General features: G+C 38.8%; 1 protein-coding gene across 5 annotated transcripts in view; it reads right to left on the minus strand.

The window, feature by feature from the left end:
* The window catches only part of LOC132391151 (copper-transporting ATPase 2-like), a 113561-nt gene that overhangs the window by 20765 nt on the left and 71250 nt on the right, over positions 1–21546 (minus strand). For all 5 annotated transcript variants that reach the window (XR_009511098.1, XM_059963980.1, XM_059963981.1 and 2 more), the window contains 6 exons: positions 19189–19323; positions 7430–7624; positions 4450–4632; positions 3411–3612; positions 2155–2301; positions 1095–1237 (listed from right to left, as the gene is read on the minus strand). Coding sequence is in view for 4 of the 5 variants with exons in the window: in XM_059963980.1 (XP_059819963.1) it covers positions 1095–1237; positions 2155–2301; positions 3411–3612; positions 4450–4632; positions 7430–7624; positions 19189–19323 (1005 nt within the window). In the remaining variant the exon portion in view is untranslated. The remainder of the gene's footprint in view (positions 1–1094; positions 1238–2154; positions 2302–3410; positions 3613–4449; positions 4633–7429; positions 7625–19188; positions 19324–21546) is intronic.

The raw sequence follows: 21546 nt of genomic DNA on the forward strand, positions 1-21546 counted from the left end.
GGGGGGTAGCCGATGCTCTTGCATAATGTAATTTTTTTTGTGCGGGGAGGGTTGAACGACCTCCTTGCTTTTCTTTGCTTTGTAGCTATCTGGTGAGGACAAATCTCAGAGTGATATAATGGATACATACTTTGATAATAAATGAACCTTTCAACCTTTTTATCCTATTGCATTTGTATTTTAGATAAAAGATGAAGTCAATGCATCAGATTATTCTTTAGTGCTCAGAGACAATTCTAATCAACATATCAACAAACCTTTATCGTTAAGCTAATTTCTTGGTTGCATACTAGGATGGAGTGCTTTGAGAATTGGAAAGGGCTTTCAAATCGAAGAAAGTCAAAGAACTGCAGATGCTGAAAATCTGAACTAAAAAGCGGAGAATGCTGAGAACACTCGGTTCAAGCAGATCTATGAAAAGAGAAACTGAGTAAAGATTGAGAAAGAGAGAAAACAAATAGCTTGTCACTTCAACTTCCCTTCCCATAAAGACCTGTCTGCCCTTTTCCTTTTCCACTGCTGCGATGAGGCCAAGCTGGAAAAAGAATACCTTGTATTCCATGTGAGTAGCCTACAGCCCAGTGGTATGAACACTGAATCTTCCAATTTCAGTTAAATCATGTCCCTGGAGTTATTTTCACATTCTTTCTGGGCCACTTGTTCTTGCTCCCTTTGTTCAACTGTCACAGTTCCTTGTGCACATCACCCCAACACCTGTCCACCTGGGTTTCTTCTCCACCATCTAGGTCCCTCTGACCATCATCCTCTTCACCTGACTCGACTTAGCAGCTACTGTCTCACCCCACCCTCTCACCTGCTACCTCCCCTCCAAATGACCCAAAATGTTGACTAGCTCTTTGTCCCCACAGATGTTGCCTGACCCGTTGAGTTTCCTCAGCCATTCTGTTTTGTGCTAAACCTTTCTAGAGGTAGCACAAGAAAGATAAAATTCTTGCGCAGAAATCAAAAATTGGGATTTAAATATACCTCATTTTCTGGGCCAAAGGGCATATTCCTGTGCTATACTGCTTTATAATTAATTAAAAGCAGGGCATTCTGTATGTGAGGAGCAATGAGATATTATTGACAGGTACCTGGCTGGCAATTGCTGCTGCTGTTTTGCAGTTGTCTCCTGTTAAGAGCACCACATTTACTCCCATACTTTGCAAGGTGCACACAGCCAGGGCTGCTTCGGGTTTGACAGTATCTGCAATTGCAATCATCCCACACAGCGCACCTTTCCAGAAACAACACAGTTAATACAACATGGAAATATAAGAAAAATACAGACATAAACTTTCAAACTTTATACTGACCCAAAGTGATTTAAACTTTATATGGATTCAGTAAGTAGTTCAATATTAGTCATCATCTTTTACTGATTTATTATTTCTGTCAAATTGGGATAATAATTGACTCATTATATAATCTCTCTCTCTCTCACCACTTTATTACATTCAGGATGTACCTAATAAAGTAGTCACTGAGTATATACAGAATAGTTTAAACTCAGTACAACCATAAATTCCTTAGTCTCCATCAAGTCCCAACATATTATATTTATCTAAAATTTCCAGTTCATTTTAAACTTTTTTTTCACTCTCTTATTTGGACTCATTTCATATGAACCTTCCCAGTATTAGCAGTTTCTGAATTCTTTTGTGAAACCTTCTTTGCTCATTTATTCAATAACGACTCCCTGAACTCAATCCCATGAGTAATGCAGTAAAAGCAATTCTACACCCCCCCCCCCCACCCCCGCCACCGGGGCTTTTGCTGTGTTTGATCCCTTAAACCTGTCAGTTTCCCCAGGCCTGGAAGTGGTGAATGTGGGTTCGATTTCAACATTTAGGAGAAAATTGGATAGTTACATGCATGGGAGGGGTATGGACGAGCTATGGTCCCAGTGCAGATTGATGGGACTAGGCAGACAAATAGATTGCACATACGAGATGGCCCAAAGGGCCTTTTTCTGTGCTGTACTTCATGACCATGAGCCTACATGAAATTATTCAAGGTGAGTCAAATAAATTTTGCCTAAATCGCCTACTGGGATAGTTGGGATTGTTGCCATTCCTTTTGCATTATAATTTACAATCTTAATCATGTTCTGCTGTAAATTAACTATTGCAACTCCATGGTTGGATTGATTACCATCAATTGCCACCAGCACTGCAGTCTGTCCTTTGGTTTCATGATTAATCATAGCCTCATCAACATCAATTCCAACATGCAATCCATTGCGCATCATCCACTCCCGGTTTCCAATGGACACAGAGTAGACCTGGGAAGCCACTGCACCTAAAGATGACAAAAAGTTTAATTCATTTTTCAGCACTTAAGTTACAGAGAAAGGTTGAACAAGTTAGGTCTCTATTCACTGGAGCGTAGAAGGTTCAGGGGAGATTTGATCGAGGTATTTAAAATTTTGAGAGGGATAGATAGAGTTGACGTGAATAGGCTGTTTCCATTGAGAGTAGGGGAGATTCAAACAAGAGGACATGATTTGAGAGTTAGGGGGCAGAAGTTTAAGGGAAACACGAGGGGGTATTTCTTTACTCAGAGAGTGATAGCTGTGTGGAATGAGCTTCCCGTAGAAGTAGTAGAGGGCAGTTCAGTTGTGTCATTTAAGGTAAAATTGGATAGGTATACGGACAGGAAAGGAGTGGAGGGTTATGGGCTGAGTGCGGGTAGGTGGGACTAGGTGAGATTAAGAGTTCGGCATGGACTAGGAGGGCCAAGATGGCCTGTTTCCGTGCTGTGATTGTTATATGGTTATTCCTCCATTACCCACCAAGTAGTATCATTCTGATCTTTAAGTGACATCTGAGTCAAAAGGATGTCAAAAAATTGCTAAGGAAGACAGGTATTCAGTAATATAGAGAAGAGTTAGAATGCTGCTCTTCTTGCATTATGAACACAAGAGATTCTGCAAAATGCTGGAAATCCAGAGTAACATTCACAAAATGCTAGAAGAACTCAGCAGGTCAGGCAGCATCTATAGAAAGGAATAAAGAGATTACTTTTTGCGCTAACACCCTTCATTGGGACCTTTCATGAGTCTTGAAGTATCTGGGCCCAAAATGTTGACTGTTTATTCATTTTCATAGATGCTGCCTGACCTGCAGAACTCCTCCAGCAATGTGTGTGTGTTGCTCTTCTATGTATTTTCTTCCTGATTTTTTGTGAGAAGTTTCAGCAACTTTGTGGGCTTTAGTATCAAATGGTGGATCCTTTCTCATATCACATATTCTTATGGGCTCGACAATGACAAAGATCATTATTTTAAACCAGATGCTTTCACTGGCAAAAATGAAGTTGCAATAGCTTCACTATATTAAGTTTACTGGTGCCATGAATCCGATTTCATCCAAAAAAGAGTATTGCAAATTTAGAAGTAAAATAATTACCTTCTCCTTCAGTAATCTGCGAGAACGGTGTGGCAGGTGAGTCAGTAAACTGCATTAAATGTGTGCTTTGTTCCCCTTGTTTGTTGAGATTTCGTTCACTTTCCCTCAACACTGTTTCAATATTGGTAATTTTGCAGCTAATGCCACAGCCCGGAACAGACTGAAAGTCCATACAGTACCCAAGCACGTCTGTCCCAAGTTCCTGAAATAGACAGAAAAACTTTACCGTAAGACAAGTTGATGTTAAATCCATACAGCCATTGCTGAAAATCTGAAATAAAACAGAAAATAGTGGAGAAACTAACTAAGGTAGTTCAGGAAAAGTATAAAGGAAGAAATAAATTTCATGGTGGCCTACTATGGGAAATGAAAACTAAATATATTCCCTGAATAGCAAAACTTTGATGAGACCGAAGAAGAGATTTAAAAAATTGATTGTTGGTCCATAAATCCTGAAAGGATATAGAAATGCGAATTTGCTCTGTGTTTAAAGCACACAGGCATTGAACATATGTTGCTGAATTTGTAAATCCTATGAGTTCAGCCAGATCTGAAGTATTCCATGCAATTCAGGGTAATTCAATATAAGAAAATATTAGTAATATTTAGTACTATTTATAGGATATTAGAACTAGATCTGAAATTAGCCAATATAGTTAGGACAAAAGGTTTGAAAATTTGTAGTTGCAAGTTACTCACTCTTCATGGTGGAATTGAGGGTGGAAAGGCAGGAACAGAGATTGGTGGTGGTAGGAAGATGGAGTGGGAGAAGACTTCTGTTTTTTTGTTATTTTTTTGAAAGCTGAGCCTGGTATTATCTTCACCTTTACAAGAAGAGAATGGTTGAAAAAGAGAAGATAGCTTATATGCTACTTTACAGAGTATTTAAAATAACATTGGATCAACACTTCCATAGATACTCCTGCCACTAATCTGTGGTCAGGTGTATCATTGTGAAATCCAAAAAAAGTATTTTATAGGTCTATTTAAAATTGATTGAGAGATTAGTGGAAGCTTTGAGGGAATGTCCATGACTTACTTCTTTACAATATTTAGTGATGGCATTTCCAAGAGGATGTTCACTGCTGGCTTCTGCGGTGCCAACAACTGCAAGCAGTTTCTTCAATGGCAGTTCAGCTAGATCTCTCAGTATGAGAACCCTCATTACCTTTGGAACACCATGTGTAATCGTACCAGTCTTGTCAAACATCACTACTTTTATCTAGAGACACAATAGCTGTATTCAGTACAACAAAATAAGTTCACAAATGCAAGTTATCATTTTTTCTCAATTTCAGTTTTCAGTCTCTCCTCTAAAGTATAAGAATATTAAACCACGTAACAAGATTAGATGATAAAAATTAAATTCTATCTTGTATGTTTTAGTAACTCACTCAGCACCCCCAGACACAGTAAAGAAATCACTGCTGCTTTGACAACTCAAAAAGAACCAAGCTCTACTTAAAACTGTGTAGGATTCTGCAAATAGATCTTATAAGCCATCACTGTAAAAGTCATGATCAATAGAATGTTAAAGCTGGCCAAGAGATGGAAGTAATAGGAATTTCTGAATAGAAATAGAAATTCATATGATTTCTGATTTAACAGAGTCAAATCATACAATATAGAAACAAAACCTTTGAGCCACCATATCCATGAATTTGATTTATTATTGTCACATATACCAAGTTACAGTGAGAAACCTGTCTTGCAAACCATCCATACAAATCAATTCATTAAAATGATGCATTTAAGGAAACAATACAGTCAGCCCTCCTTAACCATGGGTTCTACATGTGTGGATTCAACCAATCGCAGATCAGGAAAACCCGGAAATTGAGCATTGTTTGCCTCGTGTCTTGTTCATTCGCTACTTGTGTTGTGAGCGGGAGGAAGGAGTTTAAAGCTAGTAAGGGATGGCTGGCTTGCTATGCAAAGCGCTACAGCCTCAAAAACTTAAAGTTCACGGGAGAATCAGGATCAGCTCTGTTCCCAGAAGAGCTACAATGTTTGCGTCTGTACTGAACATGCACAGACGTTTCTTTCAGTCATTATTCCCTAAACAATACAGTATAACAACTACTTACATAGCATTTACATTGCATTAGGTATTATAAGTAATCTAGAGATGATTTAAAGTATACGGCAGGACGCGTGAAGGTCATATGCAAATACTATGCCATTTTATATAAGGGATTTGAGCATCTGCGTTTTTTGGTATCCACATGGGGTCCTGGAACCAATCCCCCATGGATAAAGAGGGCCAACTGTAACAGAGTGCAGAATAAATTGTTACAGTCATAGAGAAAGCAAAGTGCAGGTAGGCAGGAAGAGTAGGGTTACGACAAGGTGGACTGTGAGGTCGAGAATCCATCTTATTGTATTTGGGAACCATTCAATATTCTTATAACAGGGTACAGGCTGTCCTTGAGCCTGGGTATATGTGCTTTCAGGCTTTTGTATGTTCTGCCCAGTGGGATGGGAAGTAAGGAGAATGCCTGCGGATGGTGGGATCTTTGATTGTGCTGCCTGCTTGAATGAAGTAGTGTTAAGTATAGACAGAGTCCATGGAGAAGACAGATTTCTGTGATGTGCCGTGGTGTGTCCACCACTCTTTGCAGTTTCTTGTGGTCATGGAGAGAGCAGTTGAACACCAAGCCGACATGCCAAATTTATTTAGCCTCCTGAGGAAGTAGAGGCACTGGTGAGCTTTCTCAGCCATGGCATCAGCTTGGAACTCTCAACCCTCTTAATTAACCTCAGCACCTTTGATGTAAACAGGAGCATGTGCACCATTCCACCTTCCTGAAGTCAATGATCGGCTCTTTTGCTTTGCTGACCATGAAAGAAAGGTTGGTGTGACGACACCATGTCACTGGGCTTCTATCTCCTTCCAGTACTCTGACTTATCATTACTTTTCAGATATAGTCCAATATGGTGGTATCATCTGCAAACTTATAGATGAAATCAGAATGGAATCTGGCCACGCAGTCCTAAATCTATTCCCCCAAATCTTGAAACTATGTCCCCTAGTTCTAGTCCAACTATCTTTCGTAGTCTTATATGTTTCTATAAGATCGCCTCTCATTCTTCTGAATTCGAATGAGTATAATCCCAAATGACTTAATCGCTCCTCATAGGCTAACTCCCTCGTCTCTGGAGTCAATCTGGTGAACCTCCTCTGCACTGCCTCCAAACCTAATATACCCTTCCTCAAGTAAGGAGAACAGAACTGCACACGGTACTCCAGGTGTGGTCTCAGCAGTACCCTGTACAGTTGCAGCATAACCTCCCTGCTCTTAAGTTCAATTCCTTTAGCAATGAAGGCCAACATTCCATTTGCCTTCTTGATAACTTGGTGCACCTGAAAACCAACCTTTTGCAATTCAAATACAAACATTCCCAAGTACTCTGCAGTCTTACATCATATAAAAAAATATAATCTGATCTTCTATTTTCACTTCCAAAATGGATGACCTCGCCTTTACCAACATTGCACTCCATCTGCCGGAACGTTGCCCACTTATTTAGCCTATCTACATCTCTCTACATCCTCTATGCAATTTGCTTTTCCCACAAGTTACTATCATCAACAACCTTAGACATGTTGCATCCAGTCTCTTCTTCCCACACTATAACTTCCCTTGTTGGTTAAGATGTCTATCTAAACTAATCCCACTTGCCCCCATTTATTCCATACTCCTCTGTGACCTGCTTATTCAAAACCCTGTAACGATGCCTCTCAAATTTTGTTACTGTTCCTGCCTCCACCACCTCCTCTGGTAGCTCATTCCAGACTCCAACAAGGCTTTGGTATCTGGAATGAGCAGCCAGAGGTCGTTTTCCTGTTAGATCTGCTTTAAACTTCCTTCCGCTCATCATAAATGAATGCCCTATGGTATTAAAAAAAAAGCCCTTGGTTGCTCATCAAAATATTCACCCAGTGATTTTGCTGGTGAAAAAAATCTATTACTTTTCATGGAGGTTTTTTTTATTTGACCACTTTCCAGCCACTGACCTTGTGTGCCATCTCCAGTGGTTCTCCACCCTTGATGAGAATGCCATTTTGAGCCCCCACACCTGTACCCACCATCACAGCTGTTGGCGTCGCCAGTCCCAGGGAACATGGACATGCAATAGACAAAACTGTAATGGAGGTCTGAAATGCAAACCGGACGATCAGCTCAGCTTTAGAAATATTCTTGTTGTAGCCCTAAGAAAGGGAGAGTCAAAAACATAATATAATGAGTCAACACACAGTATAAACCCAGACAACGTTGAATGCATTTTGATGAACACTAGGCTAGAAACTTACTCGTACAGCTCCAACAACAAAACAAGTGAAACTGAGGTTAACACAGATCTGAGCAGTTTTGCAGATTCTGGAATCTGTAGCAACAAAGAACCTGGAGGAATTCAGTAGGTCAGGCAGCAGTTGCGGAGGGAAATGAACAGCCAAGATTTTGGGTTGAGACCCTTCTCGATTCTACATACATTTCACCTTCATTTCCCAGTGAGATCTTTGTTATTCCAAATTCTATTTTTCCCCACTGTGAAACTCAACTTGATGCTGTCAACATTATCCTCGCCAATTTTGACTGATGTCCTATATCAAGCATCCTCTCTGGATGCATTACAGCTTGGTATGGCAACTGCTCTAACCAAAACTAAGAAATTGTAGAGAGTTGTGAATGCAGCTCAGTCCATCTGAGAACCAGCCTCTCCTCCGTTGACTTTGTCTATGCTCCCTACTGTCTTAGGAAAGCAGCCAACATAGTCAAGGACCCCTCCCACCCTAACCATTCTCTCTTCTCCTCCCTCTGGACAGAAGATACAAAAACTTGAGAACACATATTACCAGGCTCAAGGACATTCTATCCTGCTATTATAACTTGTGAACAGACCTTTCTATTTATCTATCTATCTAGCTATTTATTTATTTATAATGCGTTTTCTACAACGTTACAGCAAAAAAAAACCCAAAAACAAAATAGGAAATTAATACAGTGCAAGATAAACATACAATAATAATATAATTCACAATAGTTATTTAAAAGCACTCTAATTAAAGTCATGTAAAGTTAGGTTTTCCCCCCCATCCCACAAAGAAAAAAACTCCGGACCAACCAGAGCAAAATGTTGGAGATATAGATCAGAAGATTCAAACCCCCAAAACTGTAAATACAAGTAAAAACAGAAGATAATAATGCCTACTTCCAAAAAAAAAGCTGAAAGTAAGGGACTGAAAAAAACTTAATCTGAAGAAAGGTTTTATGAAAATATTCAATAAAAGGTCCCCAGACCTTATGAAACTTTATGTCCGAATTAAGAATCGAGTAGTGAATTTTTTCAAGGTCTAAACAGGACATAATCTCATTGAGCCATTGAGCGTGCGTGGGTGGGGAAACATCTCTCCATCTAAGACGAATTAGACATCTAGCCAGAAGAGATGCAAAGGATAGTGTTCGACATTTAGTTGAGCTCATATGTATATCCATCTCACCCAAGGAACCAAAAAGAGCAATTAGAGGGTTGGGTTCTAAGTGGCAATTCAGAATATGAGATAAAGTTAGGAAAACATCTCTCCAAAATTTCTCTAGACTAGGGCAGGTCCAGTACATATGAATGAGAGAAGCCTCGCCACTTTTGCATTTATCAGAAAGAGGACTGATATTAGGGTAAAATCGAGACAATTTAGATTTGGACATATGAGCCCTATGAACAATCTTAAACTGTAAAAGACAGTGGTGAGCACAAAGAGAAGTTGAGTTAACTGACTTGAGAATAGAGTCCCAAACCGCATCAGAAAAGGGAATATTTAAGTCATGCTCCCAAGCCATTCTGATTTTATCCAAAGGGTGCTAATTTATCACAAATAAAAGATATTGAGCCTTTACCCAATGTATTAATAGAAAGAAACTAGTCCATAGCGTTTTTCTCAGGCATCTCAGGAAAGTTGGGTAATAAAGGATTAATGAAGTGTCTAATTTGGAGGTATCTAAAGAAATGGGCATTAGGTAGATTACACTTAGCAGAAAGTTGTTGAAAAGATGTGAGACGATTATCAATGAAAAGATCTTCAAAATACCTAATGCCCTTTCTATACCAATCATAGAATGTTGAATCATGCATAGAAGGTAAAAAAAGATTATGTAAAATAGGACTAGAAAGGGAAAAGCCATAGAAACCATAAATTTCCTAAACTGGGCCCATATTCGCAGAGTGTGTCTATCAAGAGGATTGACAATTAGTCTAGGCAAACTACTAGGCAGATCCAAGAAGTGCAGAAATAGAGAGTGGAATTCAGCTCCATTGCCACCCATTTAGGGCAGTCAGACTGGCTATGAAAAAACAGACCAGAAGGTAAGACAACGAATGTTAGCTGCCCAATAATATAAGCGAAAATTAGGTAATCCCATTCAGCCTAGATTTTTGAAGGTAAGCTTTATTAATTCTAGAACACTTACCCTTCCACAAATAGGACAAAATAATAGAGTCTAAGAAATCAAAAAAGGTTTTAGAAATAAAAATTGGAATAGATTGAAATAAGTATAAAAATTTAGGGAGAATATACATTTTAATAACATTAACATGGCCTACCAATGACATAGTTAAAGGTGACCATTGTGACAAACTCTGTTTTGTAGAATACAAAAGATTGGCAACATTTTTGAGAAAAAGATCCTTAAAATTCCTTGTAACTGTAATACCAAGGTAGGTAAATTGATTATCAACTACTTTAAAGGGGAGGTTGTGAAATACTAATGCTTGTGCTTCTTTATTAATTGGAAAAAGTTCACTCTTATGAAGATTAAGTTTATAAATTGATATAAATTAAATTGATCAAGAAGAGAAAACATTGGAGGTAAGGATGTGGACGGATTTGAAAGAAGAAGTAGTAAATCGTCAGCTTAAAGAGAAAATTTATGCTCAACACCCCCCCTCCAGATCCCTGTCAATTCAGGACAGCTTCGAAATGCAATCGCCAGAGACTCTACAGAGAAGGACTTAAGGGGCATCCTTGAGGGTGCCACGTTTAAGGCTCAACAACTGGGATTGCTGAGAGTTAGTCAGAACAGAAGCAGTAGGACATAAATTTAGCTATTTGATCCAAGAGATAAAACTTTGACTGAGGTCAAATTTTTCTAAAACCGCAAAAAGGTAGTTCCACTCTATATGATCAAACGCTTTCTCCGCATCGAGAGAAATAATGCATTCAGGAGTCCCAATTGAAGGCAAGTATAAAATATTAAATAAACGCCGTATATTAAAAAAGGAAGACAATTTTAAATAAAACCAGTTTGATCATCAGAGATAATAGAGGGTATAACATTTTCTAATCTATGGGCCAAAACTTTGGCCAAAATTTTAACATCAACATTAAGCAAAGAAATTAAGTAAGAGGATCACTCTGTTGGATCTTTGCCCTTTTTGAATAAAAGGATAATACATGCCTCATTAAGTGAAGGTGGCAATTTACCATAGTTGAACAAATCAGATAGTACTAAGAGTAGCTGAGATGAGAGAAGTGAAGAGAATGATTTATAGAATTCTACAGGGAACCCATCAGGTCTGGGAGATTTGCCTGACGACAGTGCAGAAATAGCATAAGATACTTCTTCTAGTGATATAGGCTCATTAAGTTTTGCTTTGGAATCAGATGAAAGCGAAGGGATATTCAAGCTATTTAAAAAAAGGTCAACAGAAATATTATCATTCGGGGATTCGGAGGAATAAAGCCGAGAATAAAAGTTCTTAAATGAATCATTAATTTCTGAGTGATTCGATGTAATATCCCCATTCTCCTTCTGAATCTTTGTAATATGTTGTTTATCTTTAGAGCGTCTCAACTGACTAACTAGAAACTTGCCAGATTTGTCACCGTGAATATATACTGACTCTTACTTTGAAGAAGTTGACATTCAACTGGTTGAGCAGAGAGAAGGTCAAATTTAGTTTGGAGTTCTACACACTCCTTGTATAATTCTGGGTTTTTAGTCTGAGCATATAGTTGATCTAATACTTTAATCTGATTAATCAAATCTAATCGCTCTGAATGGGACTTTCTATTAAGATTCACTGTATATGAAATTATTTGACCCCTCAAATATGCTGTCATAGCATCCCAGACAATCTGTGATGAAATTTCAGATGACATATTGGTGTTTAGGAAAAAATTTTACAAAATCATCATCCAATAATAAAGTCAGGTTAAAACGCCAATGTTTATTCCTCCGAGGGAGACCAGGAAGATTTAGAGACAAGGTGACTGGGGCATGATTGGAAATCAGCATACTTGGATAATCACAAGAGTGAACAAATGAAATAAGTTGATCATCAATTAAAAAAATAGTCACTTCTAGTGAAGATATGATGGACATGTGAAAAAAAAGAATAATCTCTCTCAGTAGGATGAAGGAAGCGCCATATATCGGAGATACCATAATTAGAAAGAAAGGAGTGAATAGCTAAAGCAGATTTAGTTGGTAACCTAGGGACAGAGGACGATCGATCCTAAGCTGGGTCTAACCAGCAATTAAAGTTGCCACCCAGTATAAGAGAATATAGATTCAGATCTGGTAATAAGGTAAAAAAGCATTCAAAAAAGTTAACATCGTCAAAATTGGGAGCATACAGATTAGCTAGTACTACTTCAGTATTATATAATTTGCCAGAAACAATAATAAAGCAGCCATTTGTATCAGATATCTTACTATGGAGTTCAAAAGGAACATGTGAGTTGATAAGAATGGAAACCACCCCCCCCCCCCAGCTTTGGCCGGGAAGGATGAATGAAAATGTTGACCCACCCACCTTGACATAAGCCGAGAATTATCGAAACTACGAATATGAGTTTCTTGGAGGAAAGCAATGTCAGCTTTAAGTTGCTTAATATGGGAGAAGACCTTTCTTCTTTTAACAGGATGATTCGATCCCTTTACATTCCAGCTGACAAATTTCAATGAACTAACTATTATCAAATGTTAAAACGTAAAAGGTAGTAAGCATATATAAGGTCAAACAATACAAAAGCAGCTTGGAAGCAAGAATATAAACATAAATCAATAAAATCAGGACACAAATAAGTCCTGAATAACAAGGAAAAACAAAAAAACAAATAGATAGTGTTGGTTACTGGAGAACCCACCCCACCCAGGCAGATAAGAAAAAACAGATAAATTGACGAACTAAGATTTAAAAAGGGAGATACACAATGCAAAGGTAAGAAATGTAACGGAGCGAAAGTTTGAAGCGACTAAGCAATCGCCATCTTACTGGAAGTCCCCCTTTTTTTTAGCAATAAAGATGAACTCTTTATCTCTCAGTCTACCTTATCATGGCCATAGCATTTTATTTACCTAACTGCACTGCACTTTCTCCATCACGTAACACTATACTCTGGATCCTGGTTGTTTTTTTTTCCCATTTGTACTGTCTGAATATACTTATGTATGGACTGACCTGTCTGGATAACATGCAAACAAAAGCTCTTCATGATATATGTGACAATAATAAGCCAAATGTATCTTACTTGCTTTATCCTTGAGATCAAGATCACGGTACTTCTCCATCTCCTGTCCTCAAGATTATTCGAGGCTGCCGCAGCTGACTTCTGCTATATCTCACAAGTTCCTGCCTACCACTGTATAACTGAGGCCACCAGACTCCATGTCCAAGGGAAGAAGACAACATCTACTCTGCCTTCAGCTCAGAGTAACAGCCAGTGGCTTGCATTGCAAATATTCATAGACCTTACAGAATTATTCATAGTCTTTACAGAAGCAAACTCTGAAGCCTCCAGGCAGGTGTTTGAGGTTGCAGCTCTGGAGATCCTCCAAGGCTCTCTGAATAAACAAATGCCACCCCCCCCCCCCCATTGCCACTGACTTTTACAAGCCACTTCAGACTGCTCTGATACTACCCTGGGCATATTATCCCTGCCTCTTCTCTTTTCCCCTTATCACACCACAATGGCTTGCCCTCTCTTCCAGCACTCTAGAATCCATTCTTCCCCCAGTAACCTGTGCCTATATTTGTTAGAGTTTTATTTGTAGGGGAGCATATGCCCTTTAAGAACTACCTAAAAGGACTGCAGCCATTTGATTACATAGCAACATCCACAAAAATGTGCAAAAACAGGAATAGGGAACACCTTGCTCAAATGGACAATATAACTGTCAACAAGGGATTACTTAGAGAAACAGGACAACACAGTTCTGTGAATCTGGCAGTACAAGTTTATGCCAGAAATGTGGTTTTCACACGATGCATTAGTGTGACCCACAATGCTGCTTTAATGTCAAAAGCACGGAGCAATCTCTGGGCCAGGCATGGGCAAACTACGGCCCGCGGGCCATATGCAGCCCGTTAAGCTTTTTAATCCGGCCTGCAGAACTTGATGAAATTATATTAATAAACCTTGTTAATGTTTTTTCCCCGCAATTCTGGCGTTTTCCCAATAGATGACGCACTCTATATACATTTGTGGCGACCCATTTCCTGGCACATCCGAACCGGCTCACAATTAGCCAGCGTTCCAGCTAAGGGAGATAGCCTGCGGGGATTTGCGAGCACAGAGCTTTGGAGCCTCTGCGCCACGGGGGGCAGGTTGAGGGAGGCTTAAAAGTGAGGCTGGGGATTTCGAATAAAGTTTTTTTCTTCGACTGCAGTTACCGACTCTGTGTCATAATTTTAGCGCTGCATGTAGCACACCGCTACATATTGACCTTTGTTGAGGTGCAGCGTATTACTCCACATTTGCGCTTTACTCTTTGTTCGGCTCGACCTATTTGTGTGAACAGGCGTTCAGCATCATGAACATCAACAAGACCAGCCACAGATCCAAGTTAACTGACCAACACCTCAGATCCATCCTGAGAATCGCCACAACAAAACTAAATCCAGACTTTGATGCGTTGGCTAAAAAGGGAGACCAACAACACTGTTCCCACTGAAATTAAAAATAAGTTTCTTCATTGTGTTATGTAAAAAATGCATTTGAAAATATTTTTTTCAATAAGCCTTACATGTTACATGCCATTTCTGTTAAGTGATGGACATGAGTAGTGCGCAGGTGCACGTACGTTCTCAAAATAAAAAATGCGCTCCAGATCAAATAACGCGCTCTGCATACTGGTGCGCTGTCACTGTTCTGTCTTTGCGCTGGTCATTGTTGAGTTTTGGCACAGGGGACAATTGAATAAGAAGGAGCAGGACAAGTAGACCTGCATCTCCTACCGTTTTTGAAATAAAGAAAGTCAGGAGGAGAGTGATGATGATAATATCTTGAAGGATAACAGAATTTTCAGTGCTTTAAAATAATAACTGTTACTATTAAAAAAAGCTGTATTTTATTCATTTAATTTTCAGTGTTTTAAAAGTCATTTCAATAAATAGCTAAATACCATGGGACTTCAAAGACAGATATTTTGTTGTAATGCATTTGTTCATTTTCAATTGAAATTAAAGCACATGTTTTCTACATATCCCATGATATTTTATTTTCTCTTATGAGGTGTATTACCAAAACCCTCCATCCATCTGCTCCTGGTCCGGCCACCCTGTCAAATTTTAGAACCCTTTGTGGCCCACAAGTCAAAAAGTTTGCCCACCCCTGCTCTAGGCCATAAGATAACCAACGTTACTGGGCAATTATACTTTGCCACCACACTTATTGACAGGCAGTATTAGCAAATTCTGCAGCTGGGCTTATTCACCTGACCCTGTTAGGTTGCAGAAGTTATTAGAAATTAAACATTTGACAAGGATTATTTTATGTTTGACTCAATTTTCATATCAAAATGCAACGCCCCAAAAATCATAACAGTCCTTGAACCCTGGACATTTGATTCTTAAGAGAAAATGAACTAACAAACAAAATCTCCCACCAAAAGCAGATCATGCAGAAAAATATAGGCAGGAGGAAATAGTTTAGGTAATGCAGAAGAATTTGCACTCAAACTGTATTTACACAGTACAAAGACTTTAACAGCCAATAACCATGAAAGGTGTAGGAACCACAACAGCCAATTTGAATAAAGGCTCCAGAAACAGTAAATGCCAGATCATTTGTTTTAAACAACACTTGTAGGATGAATACTACTGTGCGTTTCCGGCAATGTTGGAAGGAATTTAACACCACTGGAGATGTAGATGGGGCCTTGATTTAATGTTGCATTATGAATAACAGTCATTCAGACAGCAGAGTTCCTGGTGCTAACTGTCAGATGCTATCAAGTCTGGAGTGCTTGAGGTGTAAAACTGGTTTATACATGCTTACTGTAAATTGGCATTTTGTTTATCATTTGACCTGATATTTTGACTGTTTTCCTTTCTACAGATCCTGTCTGACTAGCCATTAATGAATTTTTTATCTCAGATTTCCAACACCTGTGGGTTTTTGATTTTATCAGCCCAATTTGGTCTCACACAACCTCAGTGGAAAAAGCCTGCTTGAATTTACCCTATCTATACCCCTCAATTTTGTATACCTCTATCAAATCTTCCCTCAGTCTTCTCCATTTTTGGAATAAAGCCCTAACCTATTCAACCTTTCTCTACAACTCAGGTCCTTACATCTTTCCTGTAGGCAGATGATCAAAACTGCACACAATACTCCAAATTAGGCCCTACTAACATCTTATAAAATTTCAAAAAAACATCACAACACCTGTTCTCAAGACATTGATTTATGAAGGCCAATAAGCCTTCTACCTGTGACACTATTTTCACGAATGGATCTGTATTCCCAGAACCCTTTGTTCTGCAACACTCCTCAGTGCCTTACCACTCACCATGTAATACCTCGCCCGGTTAGTCATTCCAAGGAGCAACAACTCACTCTTGTCTCCATTAACTTCCATCTGCCATTTTTCAGCCCATTTCACCAGCTGGACCAGATTCTGCTGCAAGCTTTGATAGTCTTCTTCCCAATCCCATACACCCCCAATTTTGGTGTCATCCACAAATATGCTGATTCACATTACCACATTATTATCCAGTTCGTTGATATAGATGATAATCAACAATGGACCCAGCACCGATCCCTACAGCACACTACTAGTTACAGGCCTCCAGCCAGAGGGGCAACCACCTACTACCACTCTCTGCCTTCTTCCTCAAAGCCAATGTCTAATCCAATTTACTTCCTCATCTAGAATGCTAAGCAACTGAAACTTCTTGACCAAGCTTCTATGTGAGATCTTGTCAAAGGCCTTGCTAAAGTCCATGTAGACAACATCCACTGGCTTGCCTTCATCAACCTTCCTAGTCACTTCTTCCAAAAACTGTATCAGATTGGTAGACACAACTTAACACGCACAAAGTCATGTTGAGTATTCTTATCACAAACAGGAGAAAACCTGTAGACGCTGGAAATCCAAGCAACACACACAAAATGCTGGAGAAACTCAGCAGGCCGGGCAGCATCTATGGATAAGAGTACAGTCAAAGTTTCTGGTCGACTATTCCTAATCAGTCTCCTTCAGTCCCTCAGTGTAACTTACAATAATTCCCCACTAGTGATATCAGGCTCACCGGCCTATAATTTCCTGGTTATTCTTAGAACACTTCTTAAACAACGGAACAACATTAGTCATCCGCCAAGCCTCCAGCACCTCACCCCATGGCGAAGGAGGTGTTAAATATCTCTGCTATATGTCAGTCATTGGCTTCTTCTTGTGCCAAAGTGACAGTGGAGGAGCAACACCTTATATTCCATCTGGGTACCCTCCAACCTGATGGTATGAATATTGATTTCTCCTGGTAAACAAATTTTGCTCCCTCCCCCCCCCAACTTCCTTTATTCTCCACTCTGACCTTTTACCTCTTCTTACCTGGGTCTTCTCCTCCTTCTCTTTCTCCTATGCTCCATTCTCCTCTCCTAACAGATTCCTTCTTCTCCAGCCCTTGACTTTTCCCACCCACCTGGCTTCACCTATCACCTTCCAGCTAGGCCTCCTCTCCCTCCCTCCACCTTTTTATTATGTACTCTTCTTGTACATAAGAGTACAGAAAGTACTCTCCCTGAAGAAGAGGCTTGGCCTGAACCATCAACTATCTATTCATTCCCATGTGTGCTGCCAGACCTGTTGAGTTCCTCCAGCATTTTGTGTGTGTTGCAGAATTTCTCGAGTTTATGATTTGCTGTTCCAATCTCAAACCATGGACTAGACCTATCCTTTTCCATAATTACCTTAAAACTAATTGTATTATGACCAATAGATACAAAGTGTTCCCCACACAAACTTATGTCATTATCCTGTCTCATTCCCTAGTAGCAGATCCACCATCGCACGCCCTCTTGTTGGGACATGTATGTATTGCTGAAGGAAACCTCCCTGAACACATTTTATAAACTCTATCTCATCCAGCCCTTTTACGGTATGGGAGTCCCAGTCAATAGGTAGAAAGCTAAAATAGCCTATCACAATCTTATGTTTCTACGATCGCTCTACAAATTTGCTCCTCTAAATCCCATGGACTATTTGGTGGTCTATAATATAATCCCATTAATCAGAATCAGAATCAGGTTAATTATCACCAGCATGTGTTGTGAAATTAACTTAGCAGCAGTTCGATGCAACACATAATATAGAAGAAAAAAGCAAAACAAAATAATAATAATAAATAAATAAATTACAATATATGTATATTGAATAGATTAAAATCGTGTAAAAAACCAGAAATAATATATATCAAAAAAGTGAGGTAGTGTCCAAGGGTTCAATGTCCATTTTGGAATCGAATGGCAGAGGGGAAGAAGCTGTTCATGGAATCGCTGAGTGTGTGCCTTCAGGCTTCTGTACCTCCTGCCTGATGGTAACAGTGAGAAACAAGCATACCCAGGGCGCTGGGGGTCCTTAATAATGGACGCTGCCTTTCTGAGACACCACTCCTTGAAGATGTCCTTGGTACTTTGTAGGCTAGTACCCAAGATGGAGCTGACTAGATTTTCAACCCTCTGCAGCTTCATAACATCCTGTGCAGTGCCCCCTCCCCCATACCAGACTGTGATGCAGCCTGTCAGAATGCTCTCCACGGAACATCTATAGAAGTTTTTGAGTGTATTTGTTAACATACCAAATCTCTTCAAACTCCTAATGAAGAATAGTCACTGTCCTACATAAATGTAGTCATACCTTTCCTATTCTTCACTAGGTGAGCTCTCCAGTCTGTCCCCATTGAGCACTGCCGTGACTAATAATGCCACCCCTCCCCCTTTAACCCTTCCCGTTCTACCATGTCTAAAAAAATGGAACCCCAGATCATTGAGCTGCCAGTCCTGCAGCCAGCTTTCACTAATGACTACAATGTCATAATTCTGTGTTGATCCACACCCTAAGCTCATCGGCCTTTCGTGCAATATTCCTTGCACTGAAACATACTCAGCTCAGAACATTAGTCACACCATGCTCAACCTTTTAATACCTGACTTTGTATTTAGACTTAACAATATCTTTCTCCACAACAACTCCACTATCTGTTCTGGTACTCAGGTTCCAATCCTTCTGTAACTCTAGTAAACCTTCCCACTAAGATATTAGTCCCCCTCCAGTGCAGGTGCAAACCATTCCTTCTGTACAGGTCCCACCTTGTGTACTGTTCTATGTTTACTGGTTTCAGTTGTCATCCTAGATTTACAAAGAGCGCCATAAAATAAGGCATTGTCTAAATTTTTACAAAACAGTGGCATTTACTTTACCCTTAAGTTAAACCAAACTGCACAAAGCCTTAGAGCCTGACGCTCTGTAGTAGCAGATCCTAGAGGCTACTTACCGACAAATGTGTTTTCATGGAGTCGAAGTTAACAAAACCAATGATGATCCAAGTGATGAGAGTAACCACAGAAAGGATAACAATAAAAGGAATAAAATATCCACTCAATTTATCTGCAAGTTGCTGAATTGGTGCCTGCAAAAATCATAAAATGAAATACAAATTTAAGATATATTTTCATGTTGAAAATATATTATTGCCAATTTCCATGAAGATTATTATCTATATTGTTTTTATCTTTGTCTTCTGACTCTCCATTCTCTGCCAATTTCATACAATATACCAGAAAAGAACAGGAGTTTTAATAATTAATGCAGTACTAAAACATCAGAAGAATTTTGGTGTCGAAATGTAGTTGCTTAAACTGCTAATATTTTGCATAAAAATTTGAAACTAAATCTCTAATGTTAGCACTCTGCGTCTTTTGTTTTTAATGTCTCACACAGGAAGGATGTAAAATTTCTGCTTTTGTTTGTAACAACTTATAATTCTCCAAAATGAGATCATAAGAATTAAAAATTAAAAAGAACCAAGTCCTAATGCTTAAATAGAAAAGAGTCATGCGCACACAGATACATTTAGATTTCAATATAAGCACACAATTGTGATTTCATTGTTACTTTGAATTTAAATAACTTGAACATGATCATAGTTGCAGTGTTTATTTCCTAATAGAAATTCTAACACTGCAGATACTCAGATGAAATTACTTATTTCAGATTAATTGAGTATATTGTGAACTCTCAGCATCATAAACTAAGAACAAATTACTTGGATCTAGAACTAGGTTTTTATTAGAACTGGAACATAACCACGTCCAAGACAAGGTGCGGGTGTCTGAATTTCAGAGTACCATCGCAGTTTGCTGTGACGACCTCATTACAAAGCTGTGGATTCTAGTCATAGCTTCAGAGGTAAATTGAGGGGTCCTGGCAAAAGAACAAGATTTGGCAGGTTGTAACATCTATGATACATCCAGGGGTGGATGGAAGACAATGATTTTGAGGTCAGTGGCAATATGTTGACACACTGTTTGCTTCAAACTTTATTCAAAGATTCAGCAATCTTAGTCCAAGGCTGCCTCTTTTGTGTCCTGTCTCATTTCAAATGGATTCTGGCATACAACTGTGATGATGTCATCAAGCTGGCTGGGCAGCTGATCACATTAAGGAATTTTTGCAGACAATAAACCTGGAAGGGAAGGGCTAAGATTTCCAGCATGTAGAGTTTTTATGTTTCAGAATAAGAATTCAATTTATTATCACTGACATATGCCATTAAATTTGTCATTTTATTTATATATAATGTATTATATAAAATACAGTGCATTATATTAATAAATATATAATAAATAAATAAATATTTCAAAAAAAGTAATGAGGTAATGTTCATGGGTTCATATTTAAGGAAAATCTAATTGTAATTAATTGATAAACCTTCTTCAAATCATAGAACATTAATGTATGATAAAGTGAGAAGTTGAAAAGATACTATAAATATTAAAGAACTCCATTTCCGTTCATTGGGTCCATGGTTCCTGTGTTTCCTTTTCACTTTCAGGGCCCACCCTCCCTTTATACTTATCTGGTTTACTGAAATTTTTATTATTTACTATTTGCATTATAAATATATCATAATTTATTATAATACCCTGTAACAACAAAAAAAAGAATTAAAAGTGAGTTGGGTGTCAACTGAAATAACATCCAATAGTTGGGAAATCTTCCAAAGCCCTGAGCATGCTCGATTATTGAGGCATTACTGTACGAAACATACTCTGGTTATTTTCCTCATGTTGAAGAAGAGTAAATGGAAATTGAATTTAGGTGTGCACAATCATGACCAGCTGAGCAAGAAGGACCTGCTTTCTTTGGCAGAGAAATTAACAAGTAGCAAGCATAATTGACCGGGGGGGGGGGGGGGGGGTTTCATCCAAAGGATAGAGGGTGCCTGGATCTCACTGCCTGAAACAGTGGTGGAATCAGCAACACTCATCAGTTTCATTAAAAATGAAAACTGGCAAGGATTTGCAATGGGTGGGTGAGCACATTCCAAATTGTGAAGGTAAACATTATCTCTCGTGACTCTTCCACATTCATCGACCTTAAAATTTGCAAAAATTATATTGTTAATAGGAGCCAAAAATACTTATGAAGTCTTGCTCTAAATTTACAACGTGATTTTACAGCCATAACATTGAAATGGACAGAGTTAACGGTTTGACTACTGACCGTATATTAACTTTCTCTTTCAGATGCTGCCGAACCTGAGTATTTCCAGCAAATTCGGATTTTATTTCAGACTCCCATTGATGAGCATATCATGTTTTTATATTTTAATTGTACAGTTTAATTACAA

This window comes from Hypanus sabinus, chromosome 3, assembly GCF_030144855.1.
Source record: "Hypanus sabinus isolate sHypSab1 chromosome 3, sHypSab1.hap1, whole genome shotgun sequence".
NCBI lineage: Eukaryota > Metazoa > Chordata > Chondrichthyes > Myliobatiformes > Dasyatidae > Hypanus > Hypanus sabinus.